This window comes from Silurus meridionalis, chromosome 23, assembly GCF_014805685.1.
Source record: "Silurus meridionalis isolate SWU-2019-XX chromosome 23, ASM1480568v1, whole genome shotgun sequence".
Classification (NCBI taxonomy): domain Eukaryota; kingdom Metazoa; phylum Chordata; class Actinopteri; order Siluriformes; family Siluridae; genus Silurus; species Silurus meridionalis.
In genome coordinates, this window is record NC_060906.1 from 7,868,226 (window position 1) to 7,887,450 (window position 19,225).

The 19,225-nt window shown below is 38.7% G+C and overlaps 1 protein-coding gene across 1 annotated transcript; it reads right to left on the reverse strand.

The window, feature by feature from the left end:
• Positions 1 to 1,751: 1,751 nt before the first annotated feature.
• Positions 1,752 to 19,120, reverse strand: ankef1a (ankyrin repeat and EF-hand domain containing 1a). Its single transcript, XM_046836356.1, is given in 11 exon segments — positions 1,752 to 3,883; positions 4,837 to 4,980; positions 6,824 to 6,981; positions 7,453 to 7,679; positions 8,170 to 8,347; positions 8,350 to 9,000; positions 11,021 to 11,144; positions 11,908 to 12,057; positions 14,544 to 14,743; positions 17,859 to 18,215; positions 18,946 to 19,120. Coding segments are annotated over 10 exon segments (2,340 nt in total). The 5' UTR covers positions 18,208 to 18,215; positions 18,946 to 19,120; the 3' UTR covers positions 1,752 to 3,724.
• Positions 19,121 to 19,225: the final 105 nt, after the last annotated feature.

Sequence of the window (19,225 nt, forward strand, 5' to 3'; positions counted from 1 at the left end):
TGTAATGGCCATTGGTTTTGCTTGCTCGGTTATGTAACTACACCCAATAGACCTCGAGGACCCTTGACTCTTGGCAGTAATAACGTATCAGCAGACGAGTTTAATTTAGGGTCTGCTCGGTAATTTAATTACCTAAATTTATCATCTGCTAACTTTTCAGACCCTCCTGGTCTATTTGCGATTTAGGAATTGATATACTCTTTTTTATGGTATGAACTTTCACATTATATTTATGTTGATCAACCTTGAATAGGGCATGTTTTTTTTATGGAACAAAAAAGCACTGCTCATGTCTGGGGAACCAGCAGGTGTATGTGATCAGGGATGTGTGCCACTAAGACAGGGAGGGAATGCAGTAGAAAGTGAATTGAAACCACAGAGCACAAAGCAGCCGAATTCTCCAATCTGATTGGTCAGAAGGTGTGCATTATTTTTTTGCGTTATAGCTCGCATTTCGTTTGTCGCTTCTGGTTCAAATCTTTATCACAAGCATGTACAAATAACACAAGATAATAGAATAATACGGCTCCTTAATATCTAAATTTATATTTTTAAATCTGATTGGTTCGACTTATGCAATCTTGTTATATATGAGGTTTGATATTAATATTTATAGCACACTGTGGCTGAATTCTCAAATGTGATTGGTCAGACAATGAACATCATATAATCTAATAATTAACACACAATAGGAGAGAATCAGGAGACATTAATATAATAAGCGGGCGCTCAAATAACATTTTGAGTTTATAAAATAAAAGAACTAATTTCAAGGAGTGAAACTGAATTTATTTTTCGACATATTCCCCTGCTACATTTATACACTCATCCCAGCAATTAAGTAATTCAAAATAAAGATTCAGCATAGGAAGGTTTGTCAGTGCGCCTGAACATCCTAAGAGATCCGTTCACTGTTTCCACCGTAAGATTTGCCTTCTGTGCAATTTCACAACAGGTATTTTGTTGATTTGCTTTGTAACAGTCACACTAAGGTTCCCAGCACATAAAAATCTTCAGGACAGAGGGGTTTATACTTCATGGTTTCTCTATAAAAAGCTTTGTTTTTAAATGGAGGGACAGAAAGGAAGTGCGAACTGAATTGTTCACAACATTAGGCCCAAAAATGTGTCCATCATTAATTGATTGAACATTGTGACCTTTGAAGAATCGCTGTTGTATAAGCGGATTAACACCCTTCGAAATTTGAACGCACTCCAGTCTTGTGTTATATGAAAATAATCCACTTCATGGTGGTAACACTCGGCTTTGTGCTATTTCCGTTTAACCATACAGTTCATCCTGTGTTATTCCATACATAATAACACAATGATATATGATTTCAGAGGTTTTGCCACATAGGGCGCAAACCATTATAACCCCCAATCTTGATCTCAGACAATGAACTGTCCATTTACACTCCGATGAAAAAAAGAGCTGTATTTTATACATTGATGCTGTTTTCATTCTGTTTTTCCTTTTTACATTAATGTGTAATCACTACATGATCGCTATACCACTTGGTGAATCGACGTTTTTACCTCAGTTCTCTGCATGATGTGAGTCTATATTCGCACACTGTGTCTCTACTTAACTAACTTATACCTTATGCACTTATTATAGAACATAATATTTAGAACATAATATTCTTCCCATCCGCAACCGACCTCATTAATAATACCAAGGATTCTGATACATGTGTGTGTATGTGAAATTGCATTTGATTCGCTCTGCACAATAACAAAAAATGTAAATGCCTTGTAAAATATTTATTGTTCAGAGTAAGAGAAACAGAGTAACTGTTACGACAGAGTAATAATGGCTATGAGAAAACAGGAACCGGCATAACCTGTCTTTTATAAATAAATAAAAATAAAACCACTTATATAACACACTCCAGACCATGCAGTGATGCAAAAATAATACACTTCTGTGTGCGAACTGAAATGCTGTTTTTGGTCGTTCCACATCACACCATCCCTGCGTTGATAATTATTATATAACTGTACAGTCTGTTATGTGCTATTTATTAAATACACTATTATCAAAAATGGGCCAAATATGTTCTGTGTAATATTAATGTGTCTTTTCTCATCTACATATATACACTATATGAAAAAGTATTGGGACACCTGACTTTTCCAGCCATATGTAGTTCTTCCCCAAACTGTTACCATATATTTCACTTGAACTAGGAAACCCAAAGTTGTTTCAGCATGACAATGCCCCTCTGAACAAAGCCAGTTCCATGAAGGTAGGCAGATAGGTAGGTAAGCCAGCTCAATAAAGGGGGGATGTGGTAGCTTAGTAGTTAAGACTCTGGGTTATGATTGGAAGGTAGGGGTTCAATCCTCGGCCCGGTATTTCCAAGCTGCCACTCTTGGGGCCTTTATACCTTTGTACTTGAGAGGAGCTATATCATGCCTGACCCCAGCTTCACTGTAACGTCACTGGGATTTGGCGAGAAAATATTTTACTGTGCTGTAATGTACATGTGACAAAAATAAGGCACCTTTCGTTGCTTTCATGTATGGTTTACATGGGTTGGAGTGGAAGAATTTTTTAGCTATGAAGCTCTGAAGCTCTGACCTAAACCCTAATGAACAACTTTTGAGATAAACTGGAACGCTGACTGCACCCCATGATTCCTCACCTCACCTACATCAGTACCTAAAGCTCTGAAATCTAGTAAAAAACATACTGCAAAATCTAGTGGAACATCTTCCAAGAAGAGTGGAGGTTAATATAATATAGTGGATGAGAACACATTTATACATATTTTAAGTTTAGAAAATGAGTTATATTTAAATGCTGAACCATGATGTACGATTGTCCAATTTTTGTTGTTGATCTTTTCATCAGACATCAAACAGCCGTGTTTATTCTGGCTGCCATTTTGCAATGAGACACTAAGAGCGTCCCAGCCAGCTCTCTGTATGTAAACATAGAGCCCCTGCTTCACCCTCTGCTGGTCACTCACAGGAACTGCGGGGAATATAGAGATACTTGTGCTGCAGGAGCCAGTGCTGCAGTATGGCGCATTTCCCCCTGGTGTGACCTGCCAAGCTATAACCAGGCCTGCTACATGCAGGAGTACATCGAGTAAAATAATCTAGCACTTTAAGCAGCTACAAGCAAACAGATACATTCAGCCAACACTTTCAATGATTGAAAAAACGCATTTGCGGTGCTGCTCTTTCAGCTTTCCGACCCCTTCTTGGTCCCAAACCACACGCATGCACCGTCTTCTGAGGATTGAGGAAGGTGTAATAAAGCCTGAAGGTCTGAAAAGCATGCAGATAGGATGCTGAGATAAACAAGATAAAGGAGGAGGTGTGGAGAAATGCCTGCATAGAGTGGCCCAGCCCTGTGAGCAAACAGCACACACACACACACGCACACACACAAGCACGCATGCTCATACACAAATACATGTACACAGATCTCTACCCCAAACTCTTTCTCCACCTACACTACTATTCGACTTCATGAGAAAGTCGAGATGATGCATGCATTATTGATTACTATTTACTCACAAACTACGAAATGTTGAGCCAACGATATACAGGAGTCCTGCATTTCGCAGTCTGATTTGCTCTACACATACAGGCTGCATGAATATAATAAACACTTTTTATAAATGTAAATAAAATGACAAATAATTCCTTAGATTTTATAGCTTACAGGACATTCAGGAACATACTGTAAATCCGACCAATAACGGTCGTCAGTTTTGCTCCAAGATCCGTGATTGCTCTAGTGCTTTCTTTTCAACATTCTTTCCGAAAGGCATCCAGAAGTCATCAAAATCTCCATAAGTGAAATGCTGTCTCCTTTTTTCCTTCTTCTCCATCTGCTGGTTAGTAGTCAGTTGTTTGCCCCACACCTTAACATACAAAGCCAATGTATTATCAGATGTATAAACAGTACCTGTAAATCCTACTTGAGTAAAATTATAGATTTACATGAACATTTATGGTATTTGGCAGACGCCCGTGTCCAGAGCGACGTACAAAAGTGCTTTAAGTCTCTATCAATTAATAAATCTACACTGGTACGCTCGGATAAATCAGCCTAGAACTCTGTTGATAGGATGATAGGATTCTGTTGATAGGATGATTCATTTATTTTTTTTTTATAAAAGACAAAGCAAAAATGGAAATGTGCTATAGAAACACTACTGCATAACTTACTCTATTACAAGGTCAAAGTCACCCATTCCAATATGACTTGAGTAAAAGTCTTCGGGTGTCTGCTTTGAAAAGTACTTCAGTATTTGACTCGTATTGAACGTAGGCTTGAAGATGCACTAGTCCTCATCACCAAGACACATTAGTTAAAAGCCAATAACAGTTGATTGAAATTGTACACCTCAACACTGCTTTTACCATCCACACAACAGTAGTAAAGCACTCTTTCAAAAAGGTAGAAGAACCATTAGTATTCAATAGACAAATAAAACTAAATCATTTAAGATAGGAAGTAAAACCAAATATTTAGAGCTGACTAAATGCTAAATGGTCATTGTCAATGAAAATATATTTGTGTATATCTTTGATACTCAGTAAAACTAGAAAATAGCCAAAAAATTACTTACATACAGTCATTACATACATTTAGTAAAATACAATACACCACTGAGGATTATGTATTATATTTAAAAATGCAACATGCATATATGAGGACTATGAAGAATAAACAATCATTTTTCTCAGTATGTTTGTACAATGGATGGCCTGTGTTTAAACATTCTTAAAACCCCAAACAAACGCAGTGAGAAAATACAGGTTATATAATCGATGCGTGCGCATTATGTCCAATAGCGGGAAAAAAATGTACCGTTTTTGGCACAAAGCTGATGTCTTTTTTCAGCGCTCCACTGGTGATCTGGGTGCTGTGAAAGATCACGCTGTTGTCCTGTATTTCTGTTTTATCTGTCGAGGCTGCAAAGTCCTCTGGGGCCTGTGGTGTGGGAACAGAGCCCTGCCAAAGAGGCGCAGGACAAAGATGGAATTAGGTCACAAAACCTAATACAAGACCGGAAAAGATTATCAAACTTGGTGATTGTTTCAGATGTTTTCTGTTAAAAGTTACATTAAAAACCTTTCGGTTGTGAGGTTTCTGAGAGTGAGTATCTCACGTTTATGAGCAGCTGTTTGTTCTCTCAAGTAAAGGAGGAAGGTGGGTGCCGAGACTGTTAGGTGCCTGCAGCACCTAACAGTCTCGGCAGATGCTAAACATGGCAGATGTGACAGAAACCAAATGTTGTCTCACACACACATACACACACTAACACCCACACAGGGCTGTAGTCAGGATTATTTTTGGACACAGAGGTCATACAGTTCAGCACTTCTTTACTTTCTATAGACTGCAGTATAAATCTATGCATTCTAGAGCATTTTGTAACCAACAACAATCACTTTCAGTGACAACACAAATATAAATTATACTGCAAACTACAATGAAGCTCGGTATTAAGGAGGTAAAGAATATGGCCAAATTGACACCACACAAATCATTCCTAATAGTCCATTCTCTTAATTTCTTCTCGCTGCATCTGGGAGCAGTATACCCGAGTTTCAGTATATGTTAGAGATTTTAGCTGTCACATTTCGTGTTGCTGAGGTCAGAGCTATCTAATGTAAGGCCTTCACTGCTTCCGAGGCACCCTAGAATCACTTTCACGTCTTTTGATTGGATAGTCAGAGAGACCACTAGTCAGAGCGCTCAAACTGCATCTGCAGCAAACTGCACAAACTCAATTATAGTTGTGGGGATTTAATAGCTGTTTTTTGATTACACAATAAAAGATGGAGAAAAGCTAAACATCGTGAGGAAAGGTCAGCTAAAACAGTTCAAAACAGTTGTTAAGCTTTTTAATGAACCATTTATACTTTTGCATTTTTTTTCCTGTAGATTTTGCAAAAACATTAAATTTGCCTTTATTGTAAATCCCCAGGAAAACCATAATGCACAGACAAAAAAAATCCATGGTAAACCTGCAGTCATTTCCTGAGGTTAATATTGCTGCTTCTGCTAGAGATGATGTATTCAGGTGGTGCAGCTGTGGATGGATTGAAACAGCTCTAGTTGATTTGTGTTGATTGTCTTTCTTGCTTTAGTAATGTCATTCAGTCTCACTGTATGAGATTCCTGTCTGTGATGCAGCGCACTGTTCTACCGCATCTCTGCCTAATATTTATGGTTTCTATAGCCATGGTGTCATACTGATAGACTGATTTATGTAAGACAGCACTAAAGGCCAAGGTTTGAAATGCAAAATGCACAAATGGTTTCAGCATTGTATAGCTTTCTGTCTGAAACCATTTGCGTCTTGTTTCTATAAGCTTTAGCTATTAGCGGTGTTTGATGTGGTCATTGATGATGGATGTGGAATTGTGAGAAACCTCTACTAAACATCAATGATAATAGAGAAGCAATATGCATTACATGAATGTTTTTGTAAGTACTATCCATAAGAGTAATTAACATAGTGACTGACAGACACCACAGACAAAGCATACACACTCTCTCTGGCAGCTGTAACATTAGCGTATTGAAGCGGACGTAATCTGAGACATCTACTCTCATTTACTTACACTCAGGCAAGGCCTGTCCCTGTCTTTCTGCTATCGGGTTCAGATCAGTTACAACTGGTGTATTACATAATTATCCAGATTGTTATATGTTGTCAAACAAAATACACTATACTATAGATCAAAAATAACATATAATAGGCCATTGCTGGCCACTTTATTAGATACACCTACATTGGGTTTACTTCATAGATGGACTATATGCAAGATATATATATATAGAGTACCTTCTCGTTAATGGAAGTGCTGGTGGCTGGTCTCGGTTTGGCCTGAGGTTTGGCTTTCTTGTGCTCCCTTGGCTTCCAAAAGCTATTAGCCTTGTCCTGGATCAACTTTACAATCCGAAAGTCTGCATACACACGGGCAATGTCCAAGCAGCTTTGCTCTGCAATTAAATGATTTAATGGAGTTGACTCCAGTCAAAGTGAGCGATGGATCCAAAATTAATCAATCTTTTTAAACAGAACAATTCAGAAAATTCAAGTCATTTCCTTTGCTCTAATAAGATGGCACTGATCTGATAGCAGAAAAGTGAGCTAAGCTTTGCAAATATATAGTTTGAGAAATGTTCCCTGCTGCATCAATACAGTACAGTTAAAGAGATGTTAGTGGGGTAACGTAGTGGTGCAGTTATTTAAAGCTGTGGTGATAAAATAAAATAATAAATTAGGTAATAATTTTTACATGGCATTTGGTTGATGCCTCTATCCAGAGCAACTTGCAAAAGTGCTTTGAAGTCTCTGTCAATAAATACCTTAAGTAATAGTAAGAGGAAATTTTATTCCTGTGGCCAGGAAATATGTTACTAATTTTTGGCTTTACAGATGACTTATTGTGATGAAGCCTGCTTCTATACCTGAAATGTTTTCTGCTGTAACTGTTGCTCCAGCCTTGATAAGATAGTCCACACAACAGGGCCTGGAACTCTCAATGGCCCTCATTAACGGTGTGGCTCCATTAAAAGTGGGCATGTTAACTGAAGCCCCTGCCTCCACTAACAATTTAATAATGTTGAGGTGTCCAGCATGGCAGGCGTGATGTAATGGAGTCCAGCGGAACTGATCATGTGCATTTACATCGGCCCTGCACATAAAAGTACACTGAATTAATTGCTACTTAACTGAGAATAATGTACAGTATATTTATTAGGGCTGTCAAAATCAATGAGTGTGTGCAAATTTGTATTTGACTTTTTGTAATGATGTAATTTATTAATTTTTCTTTTTATCTGAATGTGAATGTGTAGTCAATAGTGGAGTGGCGTGTTTCATATGTGTAATGGTGAAACCAGCAAATGGTAACAGCATTCACATGGTCTTAACATAATGGAAACATATAGTACAGTATTAGATAAATTGATAGATAGATAGATAGATAGATAGATAGATAGATAGATAGATAGATAGATAGATAGATAGATAGATAGATAGATAGATAGATAGATAGATAGATAGATGGATATACACAAACATAAATTTATTGAATTTTATATAGTGTAAAAGATCTCTAGTTGTTTGATGTATAAGATATGTGTGCATAAATATCATCATACAAATATTATGAATAACCTTACCCAAGATTAAGTAGAAATCTGGCCACTTCATAATTCCCACTTGCACAAGCAGTCATTAGTGGTGTCTTGTAAAAGTGATCTTTCACCTCAACTGAGACCTTCTGACTAAAGGCCATTTTCAGGGACTCAATGTCTCCAGTCTTAACACAGTAGTTAATGTTTATGAATGTCTTTTCCGGTTGTCTATATACCAGGCAGAGTCATCTTCTATCGGGTGTCGAGGTGGATGGTCCTGATCAAATCGGTTTGTGTCTGTAACAAACTGGTACTTCTCAATCATAAAATGCGGTGGACCCCCGTCATCTCGGCGGTGAACACTTTCAGGTGGGAGGATGCAAATTGGCAAAGCAAGGTTCAATTTGCTTTTCTTCTTACCCTTACCTGACGTACCAGGCCTTTTCTTTGCCTTCTTTAGTTCACTAGAGGTCATAACAAGAGCCCTGGGCAGATATCTGACACCTTTGAAAAAGTCATTGACGTTAATTAAACCTTGCCTATGCTTATCATGAGCAAGCAGAATTTTCCGGACGTGCTCGTTACCTATCGGCGCCTGGAAGTCTCGAAGAACTGAGACAAAATTCTCGAAAGAAACCACCTCCAAGCTTGTAATTCCGTGAGAAGCAAAATCGAAAGCCTTTCGAAGTTCATCTTCATTTTCACGAGACCAGTCATAAAGGGTCAGTGGCCAGGAATCGTTATTGTAGCTCTTTAACAGCTTCCTATTTAAACGCTCAGCCTTCTTCAGCTCTTTCACTGAAGCCTTGTGATCCAAGTTCTGTGCGATGTGACAGGGTAGCAGGCCCTCAGTGTTTTTCAGCTTGGGATTGCATCCTGAAATTAGAAGAAAGCTCAGCTGGAGAAAACATACAGCCAGTGCAGATGTTCCAAACTAGGTTCTAGGCAGGATATATTAATAATGCATTGTAATGCACTGCTCTCTGTCTTACACACACACACACACACACACACACTCACATACACACAGACACACACGCACACACACACACATAAGATGGGACCACTATAATGTAGATCTGACACACAAAGTACACCTATTACAAATTCTAGGTTTTTCAGAAGACTTGTGTGACTAAAGCCAGGTGCACACTGTATGATTTTGGCCATGATTTGGTTGCCCAAAAACATTTTTTTAATCTTTAAAGATTCCCATAATCCTTGCCTAAAATCTATTAATTAATGGCCGGTGCGATAATTTTTTCCTCCGATGGAATTCCAGCAGTGTCAGAAGATTTAAGTGTGACTTTTCTCCTATGACAACCGTAAAATCAAGAACCAATAGAAGCCCCGAACTTCAAACCACCAAAGATTTTGGAAACGAGTCAGGTGGACAGTACAGCAAGAAGAGAAACTCATTAAGTTATGGCAGTTATGATGTTTTTAATTATCAAGGCATGTAATTAACCAAATCAATGTTACAGATTGCTTTCATTTGCTGCTAGCTACCGTTAAGGAGAGAACGAGGTTCTGAATGTGTCGTGGATTTATGACATAAAACAATAATTATTTGACTGCCATACTGACAACTGAGATCCTACAGTGTGATATAGGGATCGTGTTTGTACAATCTTACAAGCAAAAATCACAAAGTATTATTAAATATTGCACAGTGTGTTCCGGCACACAATTATGAATAAACGACCCACATCGATAAGCTTCATTGTCCATAGTCCAGTCAGTTTGCCCTAACACACATATTTTAATATATATCTTTTGACCTCGTCACTTGACAACTACATTACAGCTTTTGCACAATTTCTTTCCCTCTACTTATTCCATCTTTGCTTATGTTTTTTATTGTAAATGATGAAATCCTTTTTCAATAGGTTTTCTGGGATTTTTTTTTTTGCTCACTGAAGACAGTGTCAGACAGGCAACCTCATTTCACATCACAAGTATGGTAGAGATCATCAAAAAGTTAAACATTCTGTACAAGTTGAGAAAATTGACCTAGATATTAGAAAACGAATGGTGGTGTGACATTTTCCCATACAGGTCTAGAACATCAAGACTGCCCTAGGTCACTCTTATATACAGTTCCCTCTTTTAGTATGACCTAAACTCCCTCTGTTTCTCTGGAACACCATGCTTAATGATGAAGATCAGGGGTGTCCTAACGTTTCCACATAGGGCTGGTGTGAGTGTAGATTTTATTTCCAAGCATTCAAGGGTCACACCTGATATTATTGAAAATGAAAATGTAAACGGGTAGAATTTGGTGTGGACTTTGTTGGAATGAAAACCTGCACCCACACTGGCCTTTGGTTAAAAAGATTGGACACATCTGATGTAGATAAATGGCTCTAAAAAAGACTACCCAAAGATGTTTGGATCGAGCAATTAATCAACATAAAAAACTGCTTTCGGACATCCTATTTTGACCCTGGAGCTCATCTGAGTGACACATCTCTTGACCTACAGTACCACTTCCTTGATTCTCAGGCTGTTTTCACTTCGCATGCCCATGAAAGCAAATCTTACCCATGGACCCATTTTCCAGACTTCTGGCTGAGACTCAGCAGTTTGCACACATTCTTTAAATAACCCAGATGTCCAGTGAATTACCTTAGCACAACATTTTGCCTGTGACATTTCCGAGCAATTTGCATGGCCTATTATGTCTAGCTGTTTTGTTTACCCTACCAGTTGCAGTTATTGCCTTTTCTGAGAAACCTTGGCTTGTGTATAGCTTTAAAACTTCATTCGGGCTGTTAAATTGAACTGATATTAATTGAGACTGAACATGCAATTGTTTCTGTTGACCTGACATTCAGGACACATTTATGCAACCAAAAGAAGGTAAATATTGAGGACTGTTTCTTGTAATTATTACCTCTCAGTGCCAAAAACCTGCAGCATTCAGAGAAGCCGCCTCGGGCAGCATAGTGCAGAGCCGTGTTTCCTTCTGCCGTCATTACTCCCATGTCTGCTACGTATGCAGACAGCACCTGAAGGATCTGAAGAGGAAAGCAGGTGAAGGTTCTCTTTACCAAAAAAATTGCTAATAGGATACAGTATAAGTGAGCATGAACCACAGATGAAAATCAGTAAAAATCAGCCTGACATGAGTAGAGTAGGGGCGCCCCAAAATAGTCAATGATTCAGTGCTTCGATAGAAGGAGTTTGATTCGACTACCAACCTCACAATTAAATCTTTGCTGAGGTGTTACAGTATAAAACAAGGATCATGGCATTTTTTGGTTATACAAGGGTGCTCAATGTCTGATTTCCCATAAAACTACCAGTTTCCTGCATATATACATTAATATAAAGCCTATTATGATAATGCAGTAAATAAAAATGTGAAAAGAAATAAATATTTTTAATAAATATTTTTAACATACGCAAATAAATTCAGATATACGGTAGGTTTTACTTTCCATGATCTGTGCTTGACACAGGAGCATATTGGCGGCAGGGATTTAAATATTTAACAATGTCTGTGAGACTCTGTAAAGGTCTATTCTGTTCTAATTTAATTATTTGATTGTTTTGTCTATGTTGCGCTAACATGTATAACGCAAATCCTGTCTGCAGTGTGACCTGCAGAAAGGCCACACTGCAGACAGGATTTGCGTTACACATGATGTGCTGGGTGATGTTCTGTACATCGTGGCTTTGTTTATGTCGACAATTTAAATTTGTAAATCTTTAGTTTGGAACACCCCTAAACAAGGGTTTAAATATGAATCTGAATTCTGAGTAATATTTTTTAGTCACTTCCAAATAGCCTCCTTCGGCAGCAAAGTGAACCGCGTTGAACCGATTGATGTCCAGTGTGTTGACATTTGCCCCTCTTTTAAGGATGGCTCTCACCAGCTGCACTGCTCCTGCTCTTACCGCCTCCATTAGAGAAGTGCGACCTGTCACCTGTGAGTGCAAACACGAAAAGACTAGACTTACACAACTGCTATCACAGTACAGTTGTCTCATGTCTCCCCCTGTCATGTTGAGGCTGACAGGTTTTCAACAGATACTTTCCGTCAGAAGAATTCCACAGCACTGGGGAACATCAGACAATGATATGATACTGTATCCACACAAGATGTTTACTTTGTGTTACTTGGATATGTTAACTGTTAACAGAAAAAGGAGGACTATATTTTCTGTTTATATTGGGAGAACATGTTAACTCATTATTCAGCATAGTCACCATTCCATACTTCAAGACCATGCAATTTCATCTGAAATATTGCTAAATAAAACCAAATTCACCTTAAAACAAGACATTTAGCTGAAGCGTACATCCAAGCAGTGTAAGCCATTACATAGAGATGCTATAAATTGGCCTGCCCAGTCACTGCACCTAAACCCTATTGAACTGCTCTGGGATGAACACTTTTAACAAGTTTACAAGAGACAAGGTAAAGTATTTCAGCTGAAAGTTTGGAGAAACTAAGTATAGAGCTGCAACAACTAATCGATAAAATCTCAAATAATCGACAATGAAATTTGTTGTCAACGAATGCGTTATCGAATAGTTTGGCTGTTGAAGTTACGGGTTAGCATGATGGTAAGATAACACAGCCGCCAGCGAAAAAGGCAGACAGTACAGGGTCAACTGGCAACAGAAACAAGTGTGCGTCCCAAGTCATCCAAGGCATGGGAGCATTTCATATTAAAGACAACAAAGAAAACTGTACCTGGATGTTATGCAAAGCAGAGCTTTGTGTAGTATGGAAGTACCACAGTGATGCACGGGCACATGAAAAGAAAACACTGGTGTGACGGATAAAGGCAAAACATCAGCACACTAAGTAAAAACTGTATAATCCTTCTCATGTGAAAATAGTGTAGTTTAAAAAAGTGTCATTGTGTAAACTGTTTGTTTGCTAACTTTGGGACAGTCGCACTGGATCTGTTCTGTCGCGACTTGTGAGTATCAGGTTGTGCAGTTAGCTCGCTCACGACATTGTTAGACACTGTTGTGGTTTTTAGCGAGCCCCAGGAGATGACAGATCTGAGGACCATCTTAGGACCATCTTCTCCATCTTAGCCTCCCCAAAATCTCTGATTTCTCACCTTCCTCAGGATCATTGAGACCCCACGAGGTGAGATCTTGGATGGAGCCCCAGTCCGAGGGAGATTGACAGTCATGTTTAGCTTCTTCCATTTTCTAATGATTGCTCCAACAGTGGACCTTTTTTCACCAAGCTGCTTGGCAATTTCCCCGTAGCCCTTTCCAGCCTTGTGGAGGTGTACAATTTTGTCTCTAGTGTCTTTGGACAGCTCTTTGGTCTTGGCCATGTTAGTAGTTGGATTCTTACTGATTGTATGGGGTGGACAGGTGTCTTTATGCAGCTAACAACCTCAAACAGGTGCATCTGATTTAGGATAATAAATGTAGTGGAGGTGGACATTTTAAAGGCAGACTAACAGGTCTTTGAGGGTCAGAATTCTAGCTGATAGACACGTGTTAAAATACTTATTTGCAGCTGTATCATACAAATAAATAGTTTAAAAATCATTTTTTTTAGATTATGTCTCTCAAGGTAGACATGCACCTACGATGACAATTTCAGACCCCGCCATGATTTCTAAGTGGGAGAACTTGCAAAATAGCAGGGTGTTCAAATACTTATTTTCCTCACTGTATATATATATATATATATATATATATATATATATATATATATATATATATATATATATATATATATATATATATTTTTTTTTTTTTACACCTTGTACCATATTCTTAGACAAAAGCACTAAGCTGGTCTAGCTTTATTTATTTACATACAGTACATTGCTATTTGCACTTCTGGGTAGATGCTAACTGCATTTCATTGGCCATGTGCTTGCTCTCTAGACAATGGCAATAAAGTTGACTCTAATCTAATCTAATCTAATCTAATCTGATATTATACATATTATATAACAAATCAGGAAAGGGTTAAATATTATTTCACAGCACTTTATGTGACGCCTCATATTGAAATGTATAGAAAATGGTTAATAGGAACAAGGTACCTACAGACTAAATCTGAGACTCACAAATTTTTATTTATTTATTTATTTTTTATTATTTTTTCCAAATATGTTTTTGGAAGAGATAATTTTTTCTAATTGTTAGAATAATTTGGTTGTTTTCATGTTTAATGTTTGCTTGACAGAGTCTGAATTATATTACTTCATCTAAGCCCATTTGGCTGTTATTTGGTAGAACTGATTGATCTGTTATCCTTCAACTGAAATGTTGCATTGTACCGAACATGATTTACACATATCCATAAACTGCATTGTATAAGGTGTCTGCTGGATCACAAACAAACATGCATCCATCCCTTTGCTGTTCTGCTTACTCACACTTGGCACAGACACACACACAAAACACACTCCTTAGGACATCCTACCTGATTGGCAGAATTAGGGTCGGCCCCTCTCTCCAGCAGTCTAAGGCACATGTCCTCGCATTCCTGGGCGTTCTCACAGGCCTGTAGGAAAAGAGGCATGCCCGCATGGGTCACGTTGTTCACGTCTGCCTTGTTGTTCAGCGCCACCTGCAGACAGCGTCTGTGCCTTTTGGTGGGACAGAGGCAATAGAAAAGCACACCTGCATAGAAAGGCAGACAGAGGCTGATCATATTACAAGCAAAGATTTAAATCTAAAGAGTTATTCTACAGATTATTAACTTACATGATATTAATTAATGTGTCTGAACTTTTATAAATATATATACAGTATATATATATATATATATATATATATATATATATATATATATATATATATATACACACAGGAGATCAGCATAACTTGAAAATTTTATTCTGAGCTTACCCAAGTGTCTTAACGAATGCTGATCAGTGTGAGGTAGTAAATATTTTAACACATTACAGTACATAATTTATCAAAAAAGGGCAATATATAGTATGGTAAGGTATAAACTTTACAGTAAATATGTATGTGGTTTGTGCTCTGTTTCAGTGTCCTGTGACGGCAATAAAAAGCAGAGAGACAAGAGCTAAATTTGGGCTCTGGATATTTAATAGTGCTGGTCCCAAGCCTGGATAAATTGGGGAGGGTTGCATTAGGAAGGGCATCCAGCATAAAAACAAGTGCCAAATCAAATATGCGGAGGATCCACTGTGGCAACCCCTAATGGGAGAAGCCGAAAGATTTCAAATATAATTTCAGTATAAAAATTTTTGCGATGCATTTTAATTTTACGATACCATACGTACCATACGGTGGGACACTGCCCAAATGTACGCATCTCCCTCCTTGTTAGATGCCCTACTGTTGCCAACATTCTAAAACTGATGAGATTTTAAAATTAAAATGCATCGCAAAAACTTAAATATTTTTATAATATTGTCATACCGATTCCATCATCATAAAATAAAACCATATGTCGGACAATCGTAATAATAATAATGGGGATTATTTATTATTTATATATGTATATAAATCACAATATCATATTAGCCACAAATCACAATATCATACATATATACATATATATGATATTGATATTGTGATTTGTGGTGAGAGTAGGGAGCAGGTGGTGAAGGTGGAGGAGTTTAAGTACCTGGGGTGCAAAGTAATGGAGTGTGTGTTAGAGAAGTGAAGAAAAGTGTGCAGGCAGGGTGGAGTGGGTGGAGAAGAGTGGCAGGAGTGATTTAGAGACAGTGAGGTGAAGCTGGAGGTGGCAGAGTTGAAGATGCTGAGATCTTCATTGGGAGTAACAAGGATAAACAGGATTAAAAATGAGTTTATTAGAGGGACAGCGCATGTAGGACGTTTTGGAGACAAATGAGGCCTGATTGAGATGGTTTTGACATGTGCAGAGGAGGGACATGGGGTATATTCAGTGTTCGGGACTCAGACACAGTCTCAGTGTTCAAGTCGAGGTTGAAAACGTATTTATTTAGTCAAGCCTTTGATCAGTAGATTTTTTTTCTTAGGTAAAGGCTCAGATCTGGAGGGATCATGGATATTGAGTGTTTGGTGAACTGGGATATTTGTATGCTGTCGTCCCCTCACATTCACACATTCACTCAGGTTTGTTGACGGTGGTGTGGTGGGTCGTCTCTTATCCCAGAGATCCCTCATGTCTGTGTTACCTTCTGGTTCTCCCTTTTAGTTATGCTGCCATAGTGAGTCTTGCCGGAGTCCAAACTGCACAGTGACATTACTTTCATACAGCAGTAAGGACACTTAATAATCCATATCCATCTCTTCCTGTCACCCTCTTCTCTCTCTCTCTCTCTCTCTCTCTCTCAGTCAAGTTAAACATGCTCCTGAGGCTCCAGTGACCACTGTTCCTGCCCCTCTCCCCTCCGTGGATCTTCCACTTCTTCCAGGCCTGCCTCTGGATAGTGTTCTCTTCGACTGGAGGCCACTCTGTGCAGCTTGGGACGGTTTCTCATCAACGCCTTGGGTGGTTCCATGAAATTTCGGAGTAAGAACGGGAGCTTTGAGGATGGATTGGACTGTAGTTAATGTCAACGGTCTGCTACACTGATTCAGGATACAGTTCGCTTCTGATCATCATCACTGTACCCCGCAACATTGTATATCTGCTTCAAATGGACATTCGGTGCAACCCAGATGAGGATGGGTTCCCGCTTGAGTCTGGTTCCTCTCAAGGTTTCTTCCTTATGCGATCTCGGAGAGTTTTTCCCTGCCACAGTTTCTTATCAGGGACAAACTTACTTACATAGAACATATTTACTTTTAATCACCACATTATCTGTGTAAAGCTGCTTTGAGACAATGTTCATTGTTAAAAGCGCTATACAAATAAAAATGAATTGAATTGAATTAATTATATCGGTAGGAGAATGCTGAGGATAGAGCCACCAAAAAGGAGGGAAAGAGGAAGGCCAATGAGGAGGTTTATGGATGTGATGAGGGATGCAGGTTTAAAAGAGGCAGATGTAGAGGACAGAGTAGTATGGAGAAGGATAATCCGCTGTGGTGACCCATAATGGGAGAAGTTGAAAGAAGAAGATAAATATACACATATACACTTATGCTTTTAATATCCATTAAGTTCCTGCCCTATGCCTTTTACAGACAAGTGTCTTCTGCATAGCTACTTTATCATAAAATTCTGAGTGAAATGATATTATCTAAAACGTTTTCCTTCTAGTATCTCTGCAGGTGGTGATTTAAAGTTCTACTAGATTTGCCATTTGATTATTGGTCACCTCCTTGGTCAAGGCCTGGTTACTAAGTTCAGCCAGTTGACTACCTTTTAGAAAGAGACCTGATGGTTTAAATCTTTTCCCATGATATAGGCTTAGTCAAATACTATAGTGGTATATGTATTACTCAAATAGCATGTACAGCCCAACAATCAATATCAACAAAGCAAAACAGTGGAAATGTCTTGAAAATGTACATTGCCTCTTGGATAAAGTATTTTCAAACAATGCTAAGATTCTTCCTTTTTGCTTTAATTCTTTTGAGATGTCCCTGTGAGTGCACACCTGTGTGTATATCCAGTGGGATGGGGTGGATGGAAACTTAGACAAATGCTATTTGCTAATATAATTTATAAAATACTACTGGGCAAAACCCAAAAGGCAGGACAGGGTGGTACTCTGAGACCAGGGTTGTAAGCTCGTGCACTTTAGAGCCTTTATGTGTATTGGAGAAACTGAACAAAGTTTGCAAAGTTCGCCAAGGAACATTTTTACTATGCCTTGTTTTTATTTACCTTTCCCTTCTGTGTCTGTCAGCATCATATCTGCATGCTTCTCAGCCAGCAGAGCCACCACGCCATCATGTCCGAGTTCGGCTGCCAACATCACTGATGTGCATCCCTGCTTATCTTGGACATCTGGACTGGCTCCATTAAGCATTAGCAATTCGATCATGTCAATGTCATTCGCCACCGCAGCCACATGCAGGACACCTTTGCCCTTGCACGGCTCAGTGATGTTGACGAGGTTGTGAACTCCAACCTGCAACAGCTTCTTGACCTGTACGGTGTCTTGTGCACGCACACACTGCAGCAGTCGGTAAATCTGCAGCTCCTGCAGGCGGGATGTAGCTTCCGAACTCATGCAGCAACCTGCAAATAATACAACAAAAATATACACACATAGACACAATGATGCTAACACACTGTGTTTAACACACACACACACACACACACACACACACACACACACACACAATATATATATATATATATATATATATATATATATATATATATATATATATATATATATATATATATATATACCAGTCACCATAATACACACTGTTATTATTGTTTAACTGTGCAATAATAACAATAACAAAGTGTCTTAAACAACACGTGCAATAACAGAAATAAAAATACAAAATACAAATTTTAAATATACATGACACAAACATGCTCTCTATCAAACATTGCCGTATACACACACATACCTGAAAATGCACACACATGCAATTCAAACACACACACACACACACACACACACACACACACACACACACATGAAACAGAACACGAAAACAACAACTGCCACACACAGCCACACACACACACACACACACACACACACACACACACGAAAATTCACACACGTGCCCATGAAACATACACACAAACAGCCTTTATAAACTTTTCTGCAGTCTTTAATTAAAGCAGTTTTACTACCTTAAGTCTACCTTATTTCTACACAAATCTCTCTCTCTCTCTCTCTCTCTCTCTCTCTCTCTCTCTCTCTCTCTCTCTCTCTCTCTCTCTCTCTCTCATTCTCTCTCTCTCTCTCTCTCTAACTAATCTGTGTGTGCGTTTCCGTCCTAACCTCCACTCCATCTTTCCCTCCTCTGTAGCTTCCTGTAACCATTTATCTCTTCCCGACCCTTACTCCTTTTCCTCCCGATCCTTGGACTTTGCCACTGACTCCTTCCTCTCCTCCCTTTCCTCAACCATGGACCTCCTCTGCCCCCTGACCACAAAACCAAAGAAGACTTCTTGTCTCGCACCCTGGCTGTCAGAAGTTTCGCGCAGCAATCGTCGAGAAAAAAATGAAAAAATGCAGACCTCGCATCTTACCGTGCGCTCCTGACCAAATTTTCTTTGGA